The sequence below is a fragment of the Octopus bimaculoides genome, chromosome 18 (assembly GCF_046866305.1).
Source record: "Octopus bimaculoides isolate indiv1 chromosome 18, ASM4686630v1, whole genome shotgun sequence".
NCBI lineage: Eukaryota > Metazoa > Mollusca > Cephalopoda > Octopoda > Octopodidae > Octopus > Octopus bimaculoides.
Window position 1 is genome coordinate 12,067,323 of NC_142945.1, and position 17,500 is coordinate 12,084,822.

The 17,500-nt window shown below is 39.8% G+C and overlaps 1 protein-coding gene across 1 annotated transcript in view; it reads left to right on the top strand.

The window, feature by feature from the left end:
* The window catches only part of LOC106868658 (ras-related protein Rab-11B), a 49,335-nt gene that overhangs the window by 31,165 nt on the left and 670 nt on the right, over positions 1–17,500 (top strand). Inside the window, exons 2-5 of the mRNA XM_089365762.1 lie at positions 9,471–9,582; positions 12,939–13,022; positions 14,278–14,471; positions 16,559–16,639. Coding sequence (XP_089221888.1) covers positions 9,471–9,582; positions 12,939–13,022; positions 14,278–14,471; positions 16,559–16,639 — 471 coding nt within the window. The remainder of the gene's footprint in view (positions 1–9,470; positions 9,583–12,938; positions 13,023–14,277; positions 14,472–16,558; positions 16,640–17,500) is intronic.

Sequence of the window (17,500 nt, forward strand, 5' to 3'; positions counted from 1 at the left end):
CTCAACACAACACCAATAACATTGATATGAATTGCTGACCTTCAGTTTTCTATTGATTTTGCCAACCGCCCTCTCGTACAGTTTTCTATATAATCTGTTCTCTTTCTCCATATAATTTATTCGCTGAACATGTTCATATATGGCGGATATGATCTTGCAATTGTGAAGCTAAAAATAACTTTAATTTAGAAATTATATGTCTGTGAAATCCTCGCTATGAACTGATCAGGAATTGATTTTAATAGTAAATCGTCAAAAAATGAGTGGGTGTTATAATAATAGCCTAACATTATTATTATTATTATTCTCCTTAAATGCCCACATCGTTTTTTTGAAACCTCGGTAGTTATATAATGCATTTATGCTAGAAGGTTGGTGGGAGTTTTGAAATCCAACATTATCAATGTGTGTGTGTGTGTGTGTGTGTGTGTGTGTGTGTGTGTGTATAATAATAATAATACAAATGATATATGAGCATATGCATATATACAGACATATATGTACATACCTACATCTACATGTATATATAGATGCATATCCAGGTACAGGACGTCAAAAAAGGAACGGGAACATAAACAAAGCTCAAAAAAACGGACTTTTTTTACGGACAACAGAAGGAACACATAGGAAAACAGACGAGTCACTTATGGAACTTTTCCTTCATCAGCTGCCTCTATTCTAAACTAGGTGTTTCGATATATATATATATATACATGTTATATGTGTGTGTTTATATATATATATCAACATCATCATCATCATCATTTAACATCCACTTTCCATGCTGGCATGTGTTGGACAGTTTGACTGAAAACTGATAAGTCAGTGGGGCTGCACCAGCTTCCAATCTGATTTGGTAAGGTTTCTACTGCTGGATGCCCTTCCTAATGCCAACCACTCCAAGAGTGTAGTGGGTGTTTTTTACATTCCACCAGAACAGGTGCCAACGATCTGACACTGGCATTGGCCACGACTATGATCTTGGCTTGATAGCTCTACACAAGCACGGTATATCACCAAAGATCTTGGTCACCTGTCACTGCCTCCATGAGGCCCAACACTTAAATGGTCCTTTTTAAGTGTCACCAGCATGGGTGCCAGTCAGACAGCACTGGCATTGGCCACAACTGTAATTTCACTCGGTTCAACAGGTCTTCACAAGCACAACATATTGCCCAGCCATTGAAGGGTGCTTTCAACAAGCCAGTTCTGTGCCTCTGGCATCAGCCACAACTATGATCTTATTTGGCTTGACATCACTGCCTCCATGAGACCCAATGCTCAAATGGTGCTTTTGACATGCACTGGCACAGGTGCCAGTCAGACAGCTCTAGCATCAGCCACGATTATGGTTTCACAGGTCTTCATAAGTGCAGCATATCACCCAATGATTGAAAGGTGTTTTTAACAGGCCAGTTACACGACACTGGCATTGGCTATGACTATGATCTCATTTGGCTTGACAGGTCTTTTCATACATGGCATATCTTCAAAGGTCTTGGTTACTTGTCATTGCCCCTTTTAATGTCCACTCTCCATGCTGGCTTGGGTTAGACAGATTGACCGGAGCTGATGAACTGGAGAGTTGCTCCAGGTTCCAGTCTGATTTGGCATGGCTGTAGAAACCATGCCAGATCAGATTGGAACCTGGTGCAGCTCCGCAGCTCATCAGCTCTGCTCAGATCGTCTAAGCCATACCAACTGTACAAAATCAACAAAATACATCCATTCCATTGAAAATGGGACATAAAAAATGATGAGCGTGATCCAGATGAGGAAGAAGGAGAAGGAGAAGAAGTGCCTATATTTTTAGAATATTAAAAGAGACAATGGCTGCTGATGTTCCTTTTGTAAAAGTATGTTTGCATCAATGAGGAAGAGTTAATGGTCGGAGGTGTAGATGAAGCCTTTTAGTCAAACAGGTGTATATATCGCCATACACACACACACACACACACACACACTTATGCATATTGATGCACATGTACACACAAGTATATACACACTCTTTAATTTCTCATCAATTACGTTGCTGTCACCTCTGACCCATTTTCCTTGGATTCAAAGACGAAATAATGTTTTTTTTTTTTTAATGGATATTTTTTTAACAAGGACAAAAATACAAAAAATGGAAGGAAAGAAGTAGAGAAGAGAGAGAGAGAGAGAGAATGTGTGCGTGTGTGTGTGTAGAGAGAGAGAGAGAGGAACAGCTGTTGGGGTGAGCTGGCAGAAACGTTAGCACGCCTGGCGAAATGCTTAGCGGTATTTCGTCTGCAGCTACGTTCTGAGTTCAAATTCCGCCGAGGTCAACTTTGCCTTTCATCCTTTCGGGGTCAATTAAATAAGTACCAGTTACGCACTGGAGTCGATATAATCAACTTAATCCCTTTGTCTGCCCTTGTTTGTCCCCTCTGTGTGTAGCCCCTTGTGGGTAGTAAAGAAATAACACACACATGCATATATATATATATATATATATATATATATATATATATGTTGTTGTACTTGGGGATGGTCATATTGCCAGTTTAGCCAATAAAAACACACGCACTGTATATTTGGTGTTAATTTGCTTCAGCTTTATATTACATTAATCTTAATCTTATTTCGGCCAGAGTTCTTTCGTCACACTTCTGTGACCTCATCAGTGGTCCTTTGTTTCCTTCCTTCTTATGCGTGTCTCACCTTGCTAAATATCAGCCATTTTGTATTTTGTATTCCTATTGTATGTGTCTACGCATGCGTGTCTTTCAATGTGTCTGTCTTTTGTAAGTGCATGTGTGTATGGGGAGTGTCTGTATCACCTATATACTCTGTTAATACGTGTTCGTTTGTATTTGTTTTTATTTATTTATTTGTTCATGTGTGTGTGTGTTTTTTTTGTTTTTTTTTGTGTTTAATTAAATTTTGTTAACGTATGTAGTATTTAATTCTATTGGTTGTGACACTAAGTAGTTTGTAGATTCAAGAAAAAAGACAAGATATGAATCTTAAGTAGTAATATCAGTAATAGCAGCAGCAGCAGCCACAGTAGTAGTAGTAGTAGTAGTGGTGGTGGTGGTGGTGGTGGTAGTGGTGGTAGTGGTGGTGATGGTGGTGGTAGTGGTGGTAGTAGTAGTGGTAGTGGTGGTGGTGGTGGTGGTAGTAGTAGTAGTAGTAGTAGTAGTAGTGGTGGTGGTGGTGGTGGTAGTAGTGATAGTAGTAGTAGTAGTAGTAGCAGCAGCAGCAGCAACAGCTGTAGTGGTAGGGGAGGAGTAGGAGGAGAAGCTCAAGTAGACCCCGAGCTGTGAAATGGTGGTTAATAAGATCAAAGATCAAACTAATCAATTGCTGTTCACATATTTTAGCAAATACTCAGCCTGTTAAGCAGGTTTTTTGGGGGGGGTTTTCTAAAATCTAAGACTTAAAACATGCCGTCTCTGTTTTGGTGACATATAGAGAGAGTTAGTTGTCAGAGATTTCACTGTTATATTTATTGTTTATTATAATATAGATGTAGGTCAAGTTGTAACTATTCTTGAGAAATTCCCTGAATTGGATCTGTTATTGAGGGGGGGTTGGGGGGGGGTTGAGATAAAGCTAGCAGTTGGGTGGGATTAGATATGATCTGTGGTAGAACTGATTATTTGTTGATGGGACTTAGGACATAGATAGACAGATAGATAGATAGATAGATAGATAGATAGATAGATAGATAGATAGACAGGTAAATAGGCAGGCAGACAGAAAGATAGATAGATAGATAGGTTTCTTTATTAGCCACACAGGGCTCAACACAGAGGGGACAAAATACAAATGTAGAGTTTTTCTTTTCGAGGGGGTCGAAAACAAAGCAGAAAGAAAAAAAAAAAAAAAAAAAAAAAGTGGGGACAACGATGAAAAAAAAAACATCGCAAAACGTTTGGGGTATTTACAAAAAATACGAAATAATACAAAAAATTCCCAATAAATGGGGAGGTTATCCGTGGAAAGAAAAACCTACGAAAAGACCACGGTAACCTCGGTCTTTAGCGTCACACTTTGTTAAATAAAATTTCTTTTATTTAAGCAAGAAACGTGAGTAACTATCTGTTTACAAAATTTTAAAACGTTTTATAGAATCATGGTCAAGGTGGTTTCGTCATTTATACGTGCCATTCTTGCTACATGTATCCATCTTTTTGCGAAACATTTGCTAGACAACACTTGCCTCTCTACTCTCACCTTCCTTTTCAAGTGATACTTGAAAAAGTTGATGAGAGATTGACCAGAGAGGAAAGTATTTGTCTCTAATCCTCGGCCTCTTTTTGATCCACGACTGCAGCTCGGTCATGGAGACGAGCTGCGGGAAAGCGCGTCGCACAAACGGCGACCACACCTGCTCACCGTCGTCTACGTAGAGCCGGAGATGTCGCAGTCTCAGCGCATGTCTGCGCATCATCAACCACGGCATGCCCAGCCCTCCTTTCAGCGGGTGTTGGCAACAAACGGATCGCCTCACCATCGGAACGCTTCCTTTCCACAAAAAGCGGAAGAGGATGCGCTCCATTTCGGTGATGGCGCGATCGGGACAAGGCACGACGGTCAGGCGGTATTCGATGACGGACGCGATGTACGCGTTCGCCACCTCCGCCCGACCTTTTAGGGACAGCTTCCTCTCGGACCATTGCCGGCAGAGAGTGGCCACCCTACTCATTATCTCGTCCCAGTTCTTCTCCGTTTGCAGGTCCGGACCGAACCAGACTCCGAGCAACTTGACCGGACCGTCCGTCCAGCGTCCCACTACTGAGGCGCTGCCGGACGGTATGGGCTTGCTTCTCCAGGTGCCGAGCAGCAAACCCACCGACTTATCCCGGTTGATTTTCGCTCCCGTCACCGCTTCGTAGTCTTTCAGCGTCTCGCCGACAAGCTCAATGTGCTCGTGGCTAGACGCTATGACGGTGACGTCGTCCGCGTATGCCGACACGCTCGTCCCGCACCCCAGTTCTCGCGGGATGCCCCTCAGCGTCGCCAGCTTCCGCAGTAGTGGCTCGAGAGTCAATACGTACAGGAGCGGCGACAGGGGGCATCCCTGACGAACCGAACGTGCAATGTCGAAGGGTCCCGATAGACGTCCATTGACACGAACAACCGAACGGATGCTTGTGTACAAGGCAGCCATCCAGCCGCGGAAAACGGGACCGAAGCCGGCCGCTTCGAGGACGGCCTCCAAGTATCGATGGTCTACCCTATCGAAAGCTTTGGATTGATCCAAATTGATCAGGGCCCCACCCATGCCAGGTTCCTTAACTACCCTCTCTATGATGTAGCGCATCAGATGGAGGTTGTCATGGATCCTCCGGCCCGGCACGGCGCACGTCTGCTCCGTGCCGACCAGTTTCTCGATGACAAGCGCCAACCGCTTGGCTAACACCTTGGCCAAAATTTTCATGTCTGCATTGAGCAGAGTGATGGGCCTAAAGTTATCTATGGCGTCCCCCTTGTTTGGATCTTTCTTCAGCAGCGTTACCGCTCCTCGGCTCACAAAACCGGGAATGCTCCCGTTCTGCTGCCAGTTGCAGTACACGACCGCCAAGACTTCTCCAAACAAGTCTGGCATACAGTTGTAAAGCTCGTAGGGCAGACCATCCAAACCCGGAGATTTGTCCGTCGAGCAACCCGCCATCGCGTCCCTCACCTCCTCCGCCGTGATGACCCCTTCGCAGCACTCCGCCTCTCTTGCCGAGAGTCGTGGCAAGCTGTGCAGGTAGGCACTAAAGTCCACCCTGCCTTCTCGCTCGCCACTCCTCCCGAACAGTCGGGCAAAATGCCGCTGAAACGCCTCGCACATCTTGCTCGGCTCGAGCAATTCGCGCCCCTGTTCGTCTACCAGAGACCGGATGGTGGCTCTGTTACCCCGCTGCGCCTCCGCCACCCGGGCCTCTCGTGCGGCTCCAACACCTTCATTCCCCAGAGCACGCATCCTTGCCCTGACAGCACACCCTTCGTGTTTAGCATTGAAGTGTTGGTCGAGGGCCAACTTCGCCGCTAAAACGTCGGATGCGATGCCACTTCGCAATGCCTCTTCTAACTTTATCACTAGCTCCCCCTCTTCTCTGTTCCTCTCTACAGCTAGTGCCCTGCTATACCTTATTGCTTCCGCCCTTACTGCTCTCTTGAGGGCAAACCACCATTTGTTGTTGACGATGGCTCCCGTCAAAGCCCTCTTTACTAACGTGCTAATCCGGTCTCTGAAAACCTGTCTCGACGGGAAAGACGCGTTTAGTTTCCAGTAACCGGGACCCTGCCTATGTGCCTTATCTAAGTCTAGCGTACACGTCACAAGTTTGTGATCCGTGTAGCTGACTATGTGGAACTGTGGACATCCTAAACTATCTCTATCTCTTGTCCTACACACTATCCTATCTAGATGCGATCTCGACGACCCAATGCGGTTGCTCCAAGTCCACGTTGGCACATTTGGGTGGTCGAGTCGGTACCTGTCAGACAACTGGAAGCGTCTGAGCAGGTCTATGAGGCCTTTGCATCCCCTTCTAGTTTTGTCACTCCCCACGTAGTCTAGATGTGTGTCCAAGGTAGCATTCCAATCCCCTACTAAAAGTAAGGGACGAGACGTTCCCAGGAATACTTCTAGACGTCGAAAAAAGTCTGACCGACCTGTTAAAGGAGGCACATAAACTGCCAGCAACCGAAAAGCGCCTCCATCGCTGCCGTCCACATCTAGGACAACCAGTCTACCCTCCGGGTCCGTAAATATCGTCTTTACTTGGAGATCTAGACTCTTGCGAAAAAGAACCGCCGTGCCACTACCGCCCATCCTCGGCAGACAGGGAGAAAAATAAATGTTAAACTGTCCGCCAAACATGGACTTTAGGGCCCGCGGTTCATGGAGTCTGGTCTCACTAATGGCTATGATATCCAAATTGTGTGACTTGATGTCATTTAAGAGGTACCCTTGTTTCCAAGGGGACCCTAAGCCACGCACATTCACACAACCAATCTTCACCATGATTCTATTTATACGTGTGCTTTAAAGCACAAAACAAAAGAACAGAAAGTTACTTACCGTTAGAAAGTTTTGTTTCCTCCTTGGATTTTTCACCAAGGAGGCTATTGTACAATTTCTTGCACAAATATTTCTGGAATCCCCCTACCGAGTTGGGGTAGAGGGATTTTATTGTGTTGTGTAATGCTGGTGTTACATGAATAATTTTAATGTGTTTTGGCGGTGTTGTACGTGGGTGGTAGTTGGTTTTGATATCGTTATTTGTGATGTTTGTTTTAGAGTTGATGTAATTCATCAACTCTGTGTTTGTACTGTCTATTGCTGTTAGCATTGTTTTTTTTATATTACTATTGGTGTTAGTAGTATTTTCGGGAGATGTGAATCTCCCTGCTTTGTTTGTGTTTGCATTTTGTTTTGTTTTCTTCTTACTGCGCTTCCTCTTTCCTTTCGTAGCTATTTTCCACTCCTCCCCACTCTCTTCATCGGATGATGGGAGATCTGAGGAGTCAGAAAGAGGTAACGGCAAATTTTGTGCGTCTGTGTGTGTTTCTGTGAATGTTTGTGTTGCTGTTTTTATTGATGTTGGCTGCTTGTTATTTATGTGTGGTGTATGTGATATGGGGGAGGGAGAGGCAGTCTTGGAATTTTCTTTTTTTTCTTCTGTTTTTGCAGTTTCTGTTGTCTTTTCTGTTGTGGTTATTGCTGATATTTCTGTTGTTGTTTTTTGTGTTGCTGGTGGTGTTGGTAGTAAGGTTTTTCTGTTGGGGGTATTTGGTAGTTGCTTCTGTTGTTGTTGTTGTTGTTGTTGTTTTTCTTTGTATTGTTGCCGTTGTTGTTGCCTTTTCTTCTGGGCTACTGGGCATGTTTTTTGAAGGTGAGTTTTGCTACTACAAACGTCGCAAACTGGCCTTCTGCCTTCGACGAAAACATGAAAAATTGAATCCTCAGTTAATTGGATTCTATGTGGAATTTTTTCCCAGTTTGCTGGATCAATTTGTACCAGGAGTTGAAATTCCTGGCCAATCCAGTTTTGATTGCAAACGGCAGATGCTTCTAGTATGTTTATCTCCTCCTCTATGCCTAGACATATGGCAGATACTAGCCATTCTTCCTCAATTTCAGGAGGCACATTCGAAATTTTTATTTTCGTAACCCTACGACCAAGGTACGTAGGGATCATGAGCAGGTTCTCATGCTGTAATGACTTAGTGGAGAGGTCCTTCGCTCGCTGCTCGCTGTCTAGTCTTACTTCTATCGTTCCGAATTTCAAACCTCTCGTTATGTAAGTCTTGTAAGACCAAATCGGCTTTAAGCATCTCTCAACATTTTCTTGGGTGAATTTTTCCACTGTCTTTGTCTTTAAATTAATGGTTCTGTAGATGATAGTTTTTTTTTCGATGTTTATCTTAAAGTCCGCGAGCGTTTGAAGATGGACTGTAACGTCCTTTTTACTTAGCATGCTTTTGCATGCAAGTAATTTCTCTTTCGATATATTCAAAATTCTTTTCCTGGGCTTCAAAGCCTCGGCAAAGTTCGTTGTGGTGGTGGTAGTGGTGGTATCAGTGGTGAGGACAGTGGTTTTGTTAGCAAGGACATTTGTGTCCTTGTTGTTGTTGCTGCTGCTGCTGCTGCTGCTGCTGCTGTTGCTGTTGTTGTTGTTGTTGTTGTTGTTGTTGTTGTTGTTGTTGTTGTTGTCGTCGTCGTCACTGGTTACGTTGGCAGGCAAGACTGCTGTAGCAGCAGAGTCTTTCTTTTTCTCCATTCTCTCCTTTAACTGTGAGGAAGGGAGACTAGGAAATTCTTTTTCGAACGAAACACTGCAGACTGCAGCGTTCGTTTCACAAAAATTTTCATGGCTACAAGACGCCATCGTCTCAAAAAAAAATGGCTAGAAAGCCGAGATTGGTTTTTATATCCTGGAAATGTGCCACACAGGGCAGATTTCCGTCGCAAAAAACTTGCACCAGAGAGTCTACAAGTTGTTATACAACTTTGTATATAAAATAAATTTTACAAACAAACTTTTTAAAACATGAAAAAGGCAAAACTTACAGAGCCGACACGTCTACCGTCCGTCCATAGAGATAGATAGATAGATAGATAGATAGATAGATGTGGCTTAAGATGTAGGCTGAGAATGTCCCTGAATCTGTCTTTGAGTTTTGAGATAAAGCTAGCAGTTAGGTTATAGGATTTGGATCAGGGATTATATATATATATATATATATATATATATATATATATATAAGGCGCAGGAGTGCTGTGTGGTAAGTAGCTTGCTTACCAACCACATGGTTCTGGGTTGGCACCTTGGGCAAGTGTCTTCTACTACAGCCTCGGGGCCAACCAAAGCCTTGTGAGTGGATTTGGTAGGAAGCAAGCTTCTTACCGCACAGCCATGACTGTGCCTTAATCAGTAAAATAATAAAACTTTGATTCTCTGCAATAAAAATTTAATAAACTGTTTGTTTTGTTATTCTTGCAGTTGTTCTTGTTGGCGACTCAGGAGTCGGAAAGACTAACCTACTTTATAGGTTTACACGAAATGACTTCAGTTCAGAAAGTAAAAGCACGATCGGTGTTGAATTTGCAACCAGGTGAGTGTTGTCTTATCATATGTACTATCAGGTAGGGTCCACTGCTGGAGAGGCAGGTTATGTAGTCAGTCCATTGCAGGTCAAGTTTTGGATGTTGGACTGTCAACAATCCTTTAATGCATTCAATGCACATGTGTTAACTCTCAGATGCACCTTGGTATAAGCATGTAAACTATGTGCATAAATGATGTGAGTTCAAGTCTCATGGCTTTCTGCAAAATGTGGATAGTTTATCCTGTTCATGCTATATTATTAGCATTATTCTGCGTTTGAGAATAAAATTATTTCCTTATCTGTATCTTTATATATATATATATATATATAAATCAATGCCCATGTTCTTTTCTCTTATTATTGCTGTACTCTTTGTATTAAGTCATAGCTCACCCTGAATGCAGACATGGTGTGTACATGCTAAAGGTGGGTGTGTGCTGTGATTAGCATTAGAGCTTGAAACCTATATAGTTTAATTGTCACGCTTTGAGCCCATTTAATCATACCTCTGTGTGTGTGTGTGCACACATATGCATGTATACACACACACACAAGGCGGTGAGCTGGCAGAAACGTTAGCACGCCTGGCGAAATGCTTAGCGGTATTTCGTCTGCAGCGACGTTCTGAGTTCAAATTCCGCCGAGGTCAACTTTGCCTTTCATCCTTTCGGGGTCAATTAAATAAGTACCAGTTACGCACTGGAGTCGATATAATCAACTTAATCCCTTTGTCTGCCCTTGTTTGTCCCCTCTGTGTGTAGCCCCTTGTGGGTAGTAAAGAAATAACACACACATGCATATATATATATATATATATATATATATATATATATATATATATATATATATATATATATATATATATATATATATGTTGTTGTACTTGGGGATGGTCATATTGCCAGTTTAGCCAATAAAAACACACGCACTGTATATTTGGTGTTAATTTGCTTCAGCTTTATATTACATTAATCTTAATCTTATTTCGGCCAGAGTTCTTTCGTCACACTTCTGTGACTTCATCAGTGGTCCTTTGTTTCCTTCCTTCTTATGCGTGTCTCACCTTGCTAAATATCAGTCATTTTGTATTTTGTATTCCTATTGTATGTGTCTACGCATGCGTGTCTTTCAATGTGTCTGTCTTTTGTAAGTGCATGTGTGTATGGGGAGTGTCTGTATCACCTATATACTCTGTTAATACGTGTTCGTTTGTATTTGTTTTTATTTATGTATTTGTTCATGTGTGTGTGTTTTTTTTTGTTTTTTTGTGTTTAATTAAATTTTGTTAACGTATGTAGTATTTAATTCCATTTGTTTATCTATGTATTGTATTATACTTTGTTCATATTATTATTGAGGTCACAGAAGTGTGACGAAAGAACTCTGGCCGAAATAAGATTAAGATTAATGTAATATAAAGCTGAAGCAAATTAACACCAAATATACAGTGCGTGTGTTTTTATTGGCTAAACTGGCAATATGACCATCCCCAAGTACAACAACATCTGTTTCAACGCACGATTTCACATAAAAAATCTTGCAAAACAAATATATATATATATATAAGCAAATATGTATGTATCATCATCATCATCATCATCGTTTAACGTCCGCTTTCCATGCTAGCATGGGTTGGACGATTTGACTGAGGACTGGTGAAACCGGATGGCAACACCAGGCTCCAGTCTGATTTGGCAGAGTTTCTACAGCTGGATGCCCTTCCTAACGCCAACCACTCAGAGAGTGTAGAATGTATATCTATATGTGTATATGTGTTTGCATCACCTTTTCTTGACATCAAGTGATAGTTGTAAGCAAACATCACCTACATACAAGCAGTGTCGTTCATTTCCAGTCTTGAGTGACAACATATCTAGGCAAAGAGAGATATATGACCTTGCTTGGAAATACATGAGAGTTGGCGACTGGAGGTACATCTGACCATTGAAAACCTACCTCAACTGATTCCCTGGAACCCATACAGACAGAGAAAAGCGGATGGTAAAACGATGACAACGATGATGATGATGTCGATATATAGAACCCTATGACACTTGGCTACTTGAATAGCAAACAGCATGTCTAGCTTGCCTGTCTTTATTTCTAAACTGAGTCGTTAATAGATCAGTGTTTATCTATTGATTGATCTGTTAACCTGGTTTTCTGTTTCTATCTTCAGTGCAGTATAATATAATTATATACATTACTGTTTGGTACAATGCAGTAAGATAAAGTTTAATAATAATAATAATAATATTGTGCTAAAAGGTGGTGAGCTGGCAGAAATGTTAGCATGCCAGGCAAAATGATTAGCAATATTTTGTCTGTCTTTATGTTCTGAGTTCAAATTCCTCCAAGGTTGACTTTGCCTTTCATCCTTTTGGGGTCAATAAATTAAGTACCAGTTGCGTACTGAGGTCGATCTAATTGACTGGCCCCCTCCCCAAAAATTTTGGACCTTGTGCCTAGAGCAGAAAAGAATAATAATTTTGTGCTGTTCAACACATCACAATACTTTGTATAGATGGTGTTTATTTTTTAACTAAGAGGGCAATAAAAACAATATACAAACACATGTGACATATTATGTCATATCAGTAATTAAAAAGGACATCTAGTGACAGAAGATGGGACAATGTCTTACAGCTATTTCAGTCTAGAGGTGACATGCCTCATTCTATCTCTGTGACTCCAGTAGGCTGAAGTAATTGATAGATGAAATGGATGAAATAGAGGTACATGTATGATTCTCTAGGCCTCTTCAGAGATTTTATAAAGTTCATGAAGTTAATTTACAATATCCAAATATAAACGTATAGAAAATCATAAAAACTCACATATATATGCATACTTTAACATCTATAGATATACATAAATAAACATAAATACATGAATACATATATGTACATTTAAATGTACATACATAAATGTCTATACATGTACACCAATGAGTCAATTATTATTGTTATTATACATGAGGAGGACACATATATATACCCAACCACACATACATACATACATACATACATACATACACATATATATACATAAGCATTCCTGTACATACGTCCTCTTAGTTAAAAAATAAACAGGTAAATTGACATAATACAATGTCTGCAAGTTGATGAATACCACATATTCCCCTCCATTTTCTTATTGCTATATATATATATATATATATATATATATATATATATATATATGTATATATATGCATGAGTGTATATCAGTTAGTAGAGGTAGGTGCAGTCCACTGGCTTGCCAGCACCTGTCAAAGCATTTGACTCATGTCAACATGGGAAATGGACAACAATGTTGCTGCTGATAATGACATAAGTTATGTATAATTTTTCTTCCTGCAGAAACGTGAACATCAAAGGGAAAGTGGTGCGAGTTCAAATATGGGATACGGCAGGTCAGGAGCGGTACCGTGCAATTACAAGTGTGTGAGTATTTGATGTCTTTTGACTCTACCTCCATAACCTTCCTAGGAATACCAGGTGGATAGATGGGTTTAATTGGATTTTTCTTGCAATAAGATTTTTGATTTCAGAATTATTGAAATGTTAACTTCAACTTAAATATAACCACCTGTGGATCGCTGGCGATTTTTTTTCCTCCGTCTTCCTTTTCTCTTAGACTTTCCTCTGTCTCCTGTTTCTGAAGAAGAGCTTTGCTCAAAACATAAAACCACCTTTCTTTCCTTCCCTGAGCATCTGCTAATACTTTGCATGTACCACGTCCTCGCATTGTTTTTTTCTTGTTTTTTCTTCAATTTTTTTTTTTTTTGGATTAACTTGAAATGGCCGTAATACAAATGGCCGTAATACATTGATACCTGGATATCCTTGTTACTTACTTGCATTTTGTAGTGAAGGCACATGGCTCAGTGGTTAGAGCATCGAACTTACAATTGTGAGGTTGTGAGCTCGAATCCCGGACCAAGCTGCGTATTGTGTTTTTGAGCAAGACACTTTATTTCACGTTGCTCCACTTAACTCAGCTGTAGAAATGACTTACGACGTCACAGGTGCCAAGCTGTATCGGCCCCTTTCCCTTGGATAGCAATGGTGGCGTGGAGAGGGGAGGCTGGTATGCATGGGCGACTGCTGGCTTTCCATAAACAACCTTGCCCAGACTTGTGCTTGGGAGGGGAACTTTCTAAGTGCAATCGCATGGTCAGTCATGACCGAAGGGGGTCTCAGCAACTTGCATTTTGTACACCTAACTTTGAGCTGCCCCAGACTATACTGAACTGGTTTGGTGCCTCAATTTAAGTACCTAATTCAACTGAATCTTAATTATATTATACATATATATATATGTATAAAAGGACTAACTCAAATCAACCTTGAAAAGCACCAACATCGACCCCCCCCCCCCCGCACACTGGGAGGATATCTCAGCAAACAGACCCCTCTGGAGACACACCATCAAAATGGGTTCAGCGAACTTTGAGAAAGCCCGAGTCGCAAGAGCCGAACTCAAGGGACGGGAGAGAAAGCATCGCCTTCTCCTTCCCAAACCAACCCCTTCTATCCCTTGTCCACAATGTCCCTGTATGTTTCATGCAACCGTTGGATTGTGGAGCCATCTGTGGTTCAAACACCCAGGAAAATGAACTGGATTGCAAGCTCGGAAACACAAGACGCAGCCAACGATATACATATATGTATAAATGTATTTTTGTCTTTGTTTCAGATACTATCGTGGAGCTGTTGGAGCACTTGTGGTGTATGATATCACAAAACCAGCATCATTTAGCAACTTGGAAAAATGGCTTGGAGAACTACACGAACATGCTGACCAAGATGTGTGTTTAATGGTGGTTGGGAACAAGACTGACTTGCATCATCTACGAGCCGTAACGCTTGATGAGGGCCGATTGTTAGCTGGTAAATTTAGGGCATTTTATATTTGGTTGCTCTGTCCAAGTTCTCCTGGGTTTAGTTGATGAAAAATCTCAATTTCTTTGAATAGGAACCATATTTCTTTTCTTTTTTTTTTAATTTTGTGGCTGTGAGATAAGAAGCTTGATTTTCGACCACGTTGTTTTGAGTTCGGTCCCGCTGCATGACACCCTTGGGTTAGTGTTTTCTACTTTAGCCCTGTAAGTGGATTAGGTAGATAGAAACTGAAAGAAACCTTTAGCATTTAGATTACTCTGTCAAATGTAATGTTTACCTATTCCCAATGTTTTGAATTAATCATGTATTTTATTTACATTATTTACATTGGACAGATATGTGTCCTCATCTTGTTTGTTGCTACCACGTTTCGGCTGATTTACTCTCCAGCCCTCATCAGGTGTCCTTCTACCAGGACACCTGATGAAGGTTGGAGAGTAAATCAGCCGAAACGTTGCGGTGACAACAAAGAAGATGAGGACACATATCCATCCAATGTAAATAATGTACAGAATTCCTCATCTCTAAAATATACAACAGTAATCATGTATTATGTTGTACCTTCAAGATTTTGATGAAGTAATTGTTTTAGTCTTAGAATGACATTGTAGAGTTGCCTTGAAGAATTTTTAGTTGAATGAATTGACCCCGACTCTTATTTCTTTTTTAATCCTGGTTCTTATTCCATTGGTCTCTTTTTCCAAACTGCTAAATTACAGGGACATAAACACAACAATACCAGATATACAATGGGCTTCTTTCAGTTTCTGTCCACCAAACCCACTCACAAGGCTGGATCTGTCTGGTCTGAACATTAAACAGGTAGAATATTTGGGACGGATATGGCCAGTTTAAATGCTAAAGAATTAATGATGGTTCAACAGTGGTTGAGGTGTGTCAGTTTTTTGGTTCTTGAACTCTTTCTGGATATCATTAATATGCTGACTCACATCTCACTTCTGGTTACAGTAGACTGAACCTGTAATGTTAAGTAGAATGGAAATATGCGTCTGACTCATGACATAATATGAATCAGTGACTTGTGGATCAGAAGTTTAACATCCTATCAACTCCTCCAGCCCTGACTGTATTTGGTCAGCCCATATCACTGTATTTGGTTACTGATGTTGTTGCTGCTGTTGCTGTGTTGTTTTTAGCATTCCAGCACCCTAATGACTGTCAATTTGCCACTGTGAGGAATAGCAGTTCCTTAATGTCTTTTATTTTCTTTGACTATCTCTCACTGGTTACTCTTCCATTACTAGAAAGCAACATTTGTATCTCATTGCAATGCAATACATATAAATGAAAGAAGACAGTCTCTGAAAAATATCTCAAATCTTCAAGAGGTGGAGGAAAACATTTACAATGATTATTACAGACGTTAGTTATTGAGGAAATACTACAGACATTCTAGGTATCTGTTAATCTTTAATACCACTATGATTTAAATTAAAGCCTTTCATAAAAATTTTTATATTCCAAACACCAATTTTCAATTTCTTTCAATTTCCAACTACCAAATTCATTCGCAATGCTTTGGTCAGCCCAAAGCTATAGAAGAAGACACTTGCTCAAGGTGCCACACAGTAGGACTGAACCTGGAACCATTTAGTTGGGAAGTAAACTTCTTATCATACAGCCAATGCTTAGTTAATTGATGGGATCGACAAAGTACTCCATCCAGTAAAAGATAACTATCTTTTGAAGTAGACAGGATTTAAAAATGAACTACACTAAGTTTCATGCTTATGGCAGTACAAAGCACTTAATGTAACCCCACTTTGTCTTACATGTTTTGTAATGTTCAACCTTATTTTTGTCAGCCCTTGTGGCTAATAACAAAAGGATTATTATTATCATTGTTACTACTAGTAGTAGTAAGTAGTATATTTTATGTTACACATATATATTATATTACATTGGTAGTATATTAGTAATATTAGTATATTAGTAATATTAGTAATACACTTCTTCTGTATAGCCGTATGAGTAGTTGTAATGTCACCTAACTTCCTTTAATCTGAAATATTTTTTTGAATATTATTTTTCCTTCTTCTTATCTAATTCTTTAGAAAAACACAATTTTTCCTTCATTGAAACATCAGCTCTAGATGCAACGAATGTTGGTGAAGCTTTCAATAATCTCTTAGTTGGTAAGTGCATCTTCTATCTAACTCAACTTATGCATGGCTGTTGTGCACAGCTCATATGACTTTAAAATTAAGAACCATATGATATGACTCAAGTTAAGATGAGTTTTCCTGCAGATATGTCTTACGAACATCGTTGGCATTAAATTAAATGAAATAACTGATGACTATATATATCCTATGAGTTTTTTGTTTGTTTTACTTGTTTTTTTTTTGTTTTTTTTCGTTATTTTAAATTTGTTGCACTTGATCTTGCTGTTTTATCTGACTCAAGGTATATTTAGTTATGGTTGGTGAGCACAGCTTATGGAGCTGATACTAAAGCTGTGTTTTCCAGGAGATAGTCATATCTAGCAGAGCATATACATGTATACATGTGTGCATGTATTTGGAAGTGTTTGTGGTGTGTGCGTGTGTACGTATGTATGTATGTATGTATGTATATATATATATATATTTTAAATTTATTTATGGATTTCAGTCAAGTGGCTGTGGTCATGCTGGAGCATATATATATATATATATATATATATATATACATATATATATACATACAAATATATGTATATATAAGTATGTATATGTATACATATATGTGTATATGTATATATATTTGTGTGTATGAATATATATATGTTTATATATATGTATGTGTGTGTATGTATATATGTATATATATGCATATTATATACATATATATGTATATATATGTATATTATGTATATATATATGTATATTATGCATATATATATATATATGTGTATATATGTCTATATATGTATATTTTATATATATATATATATATATATATATATATATGTATGTATGTGTATATATATGTATATTTTATATATATATATGTAT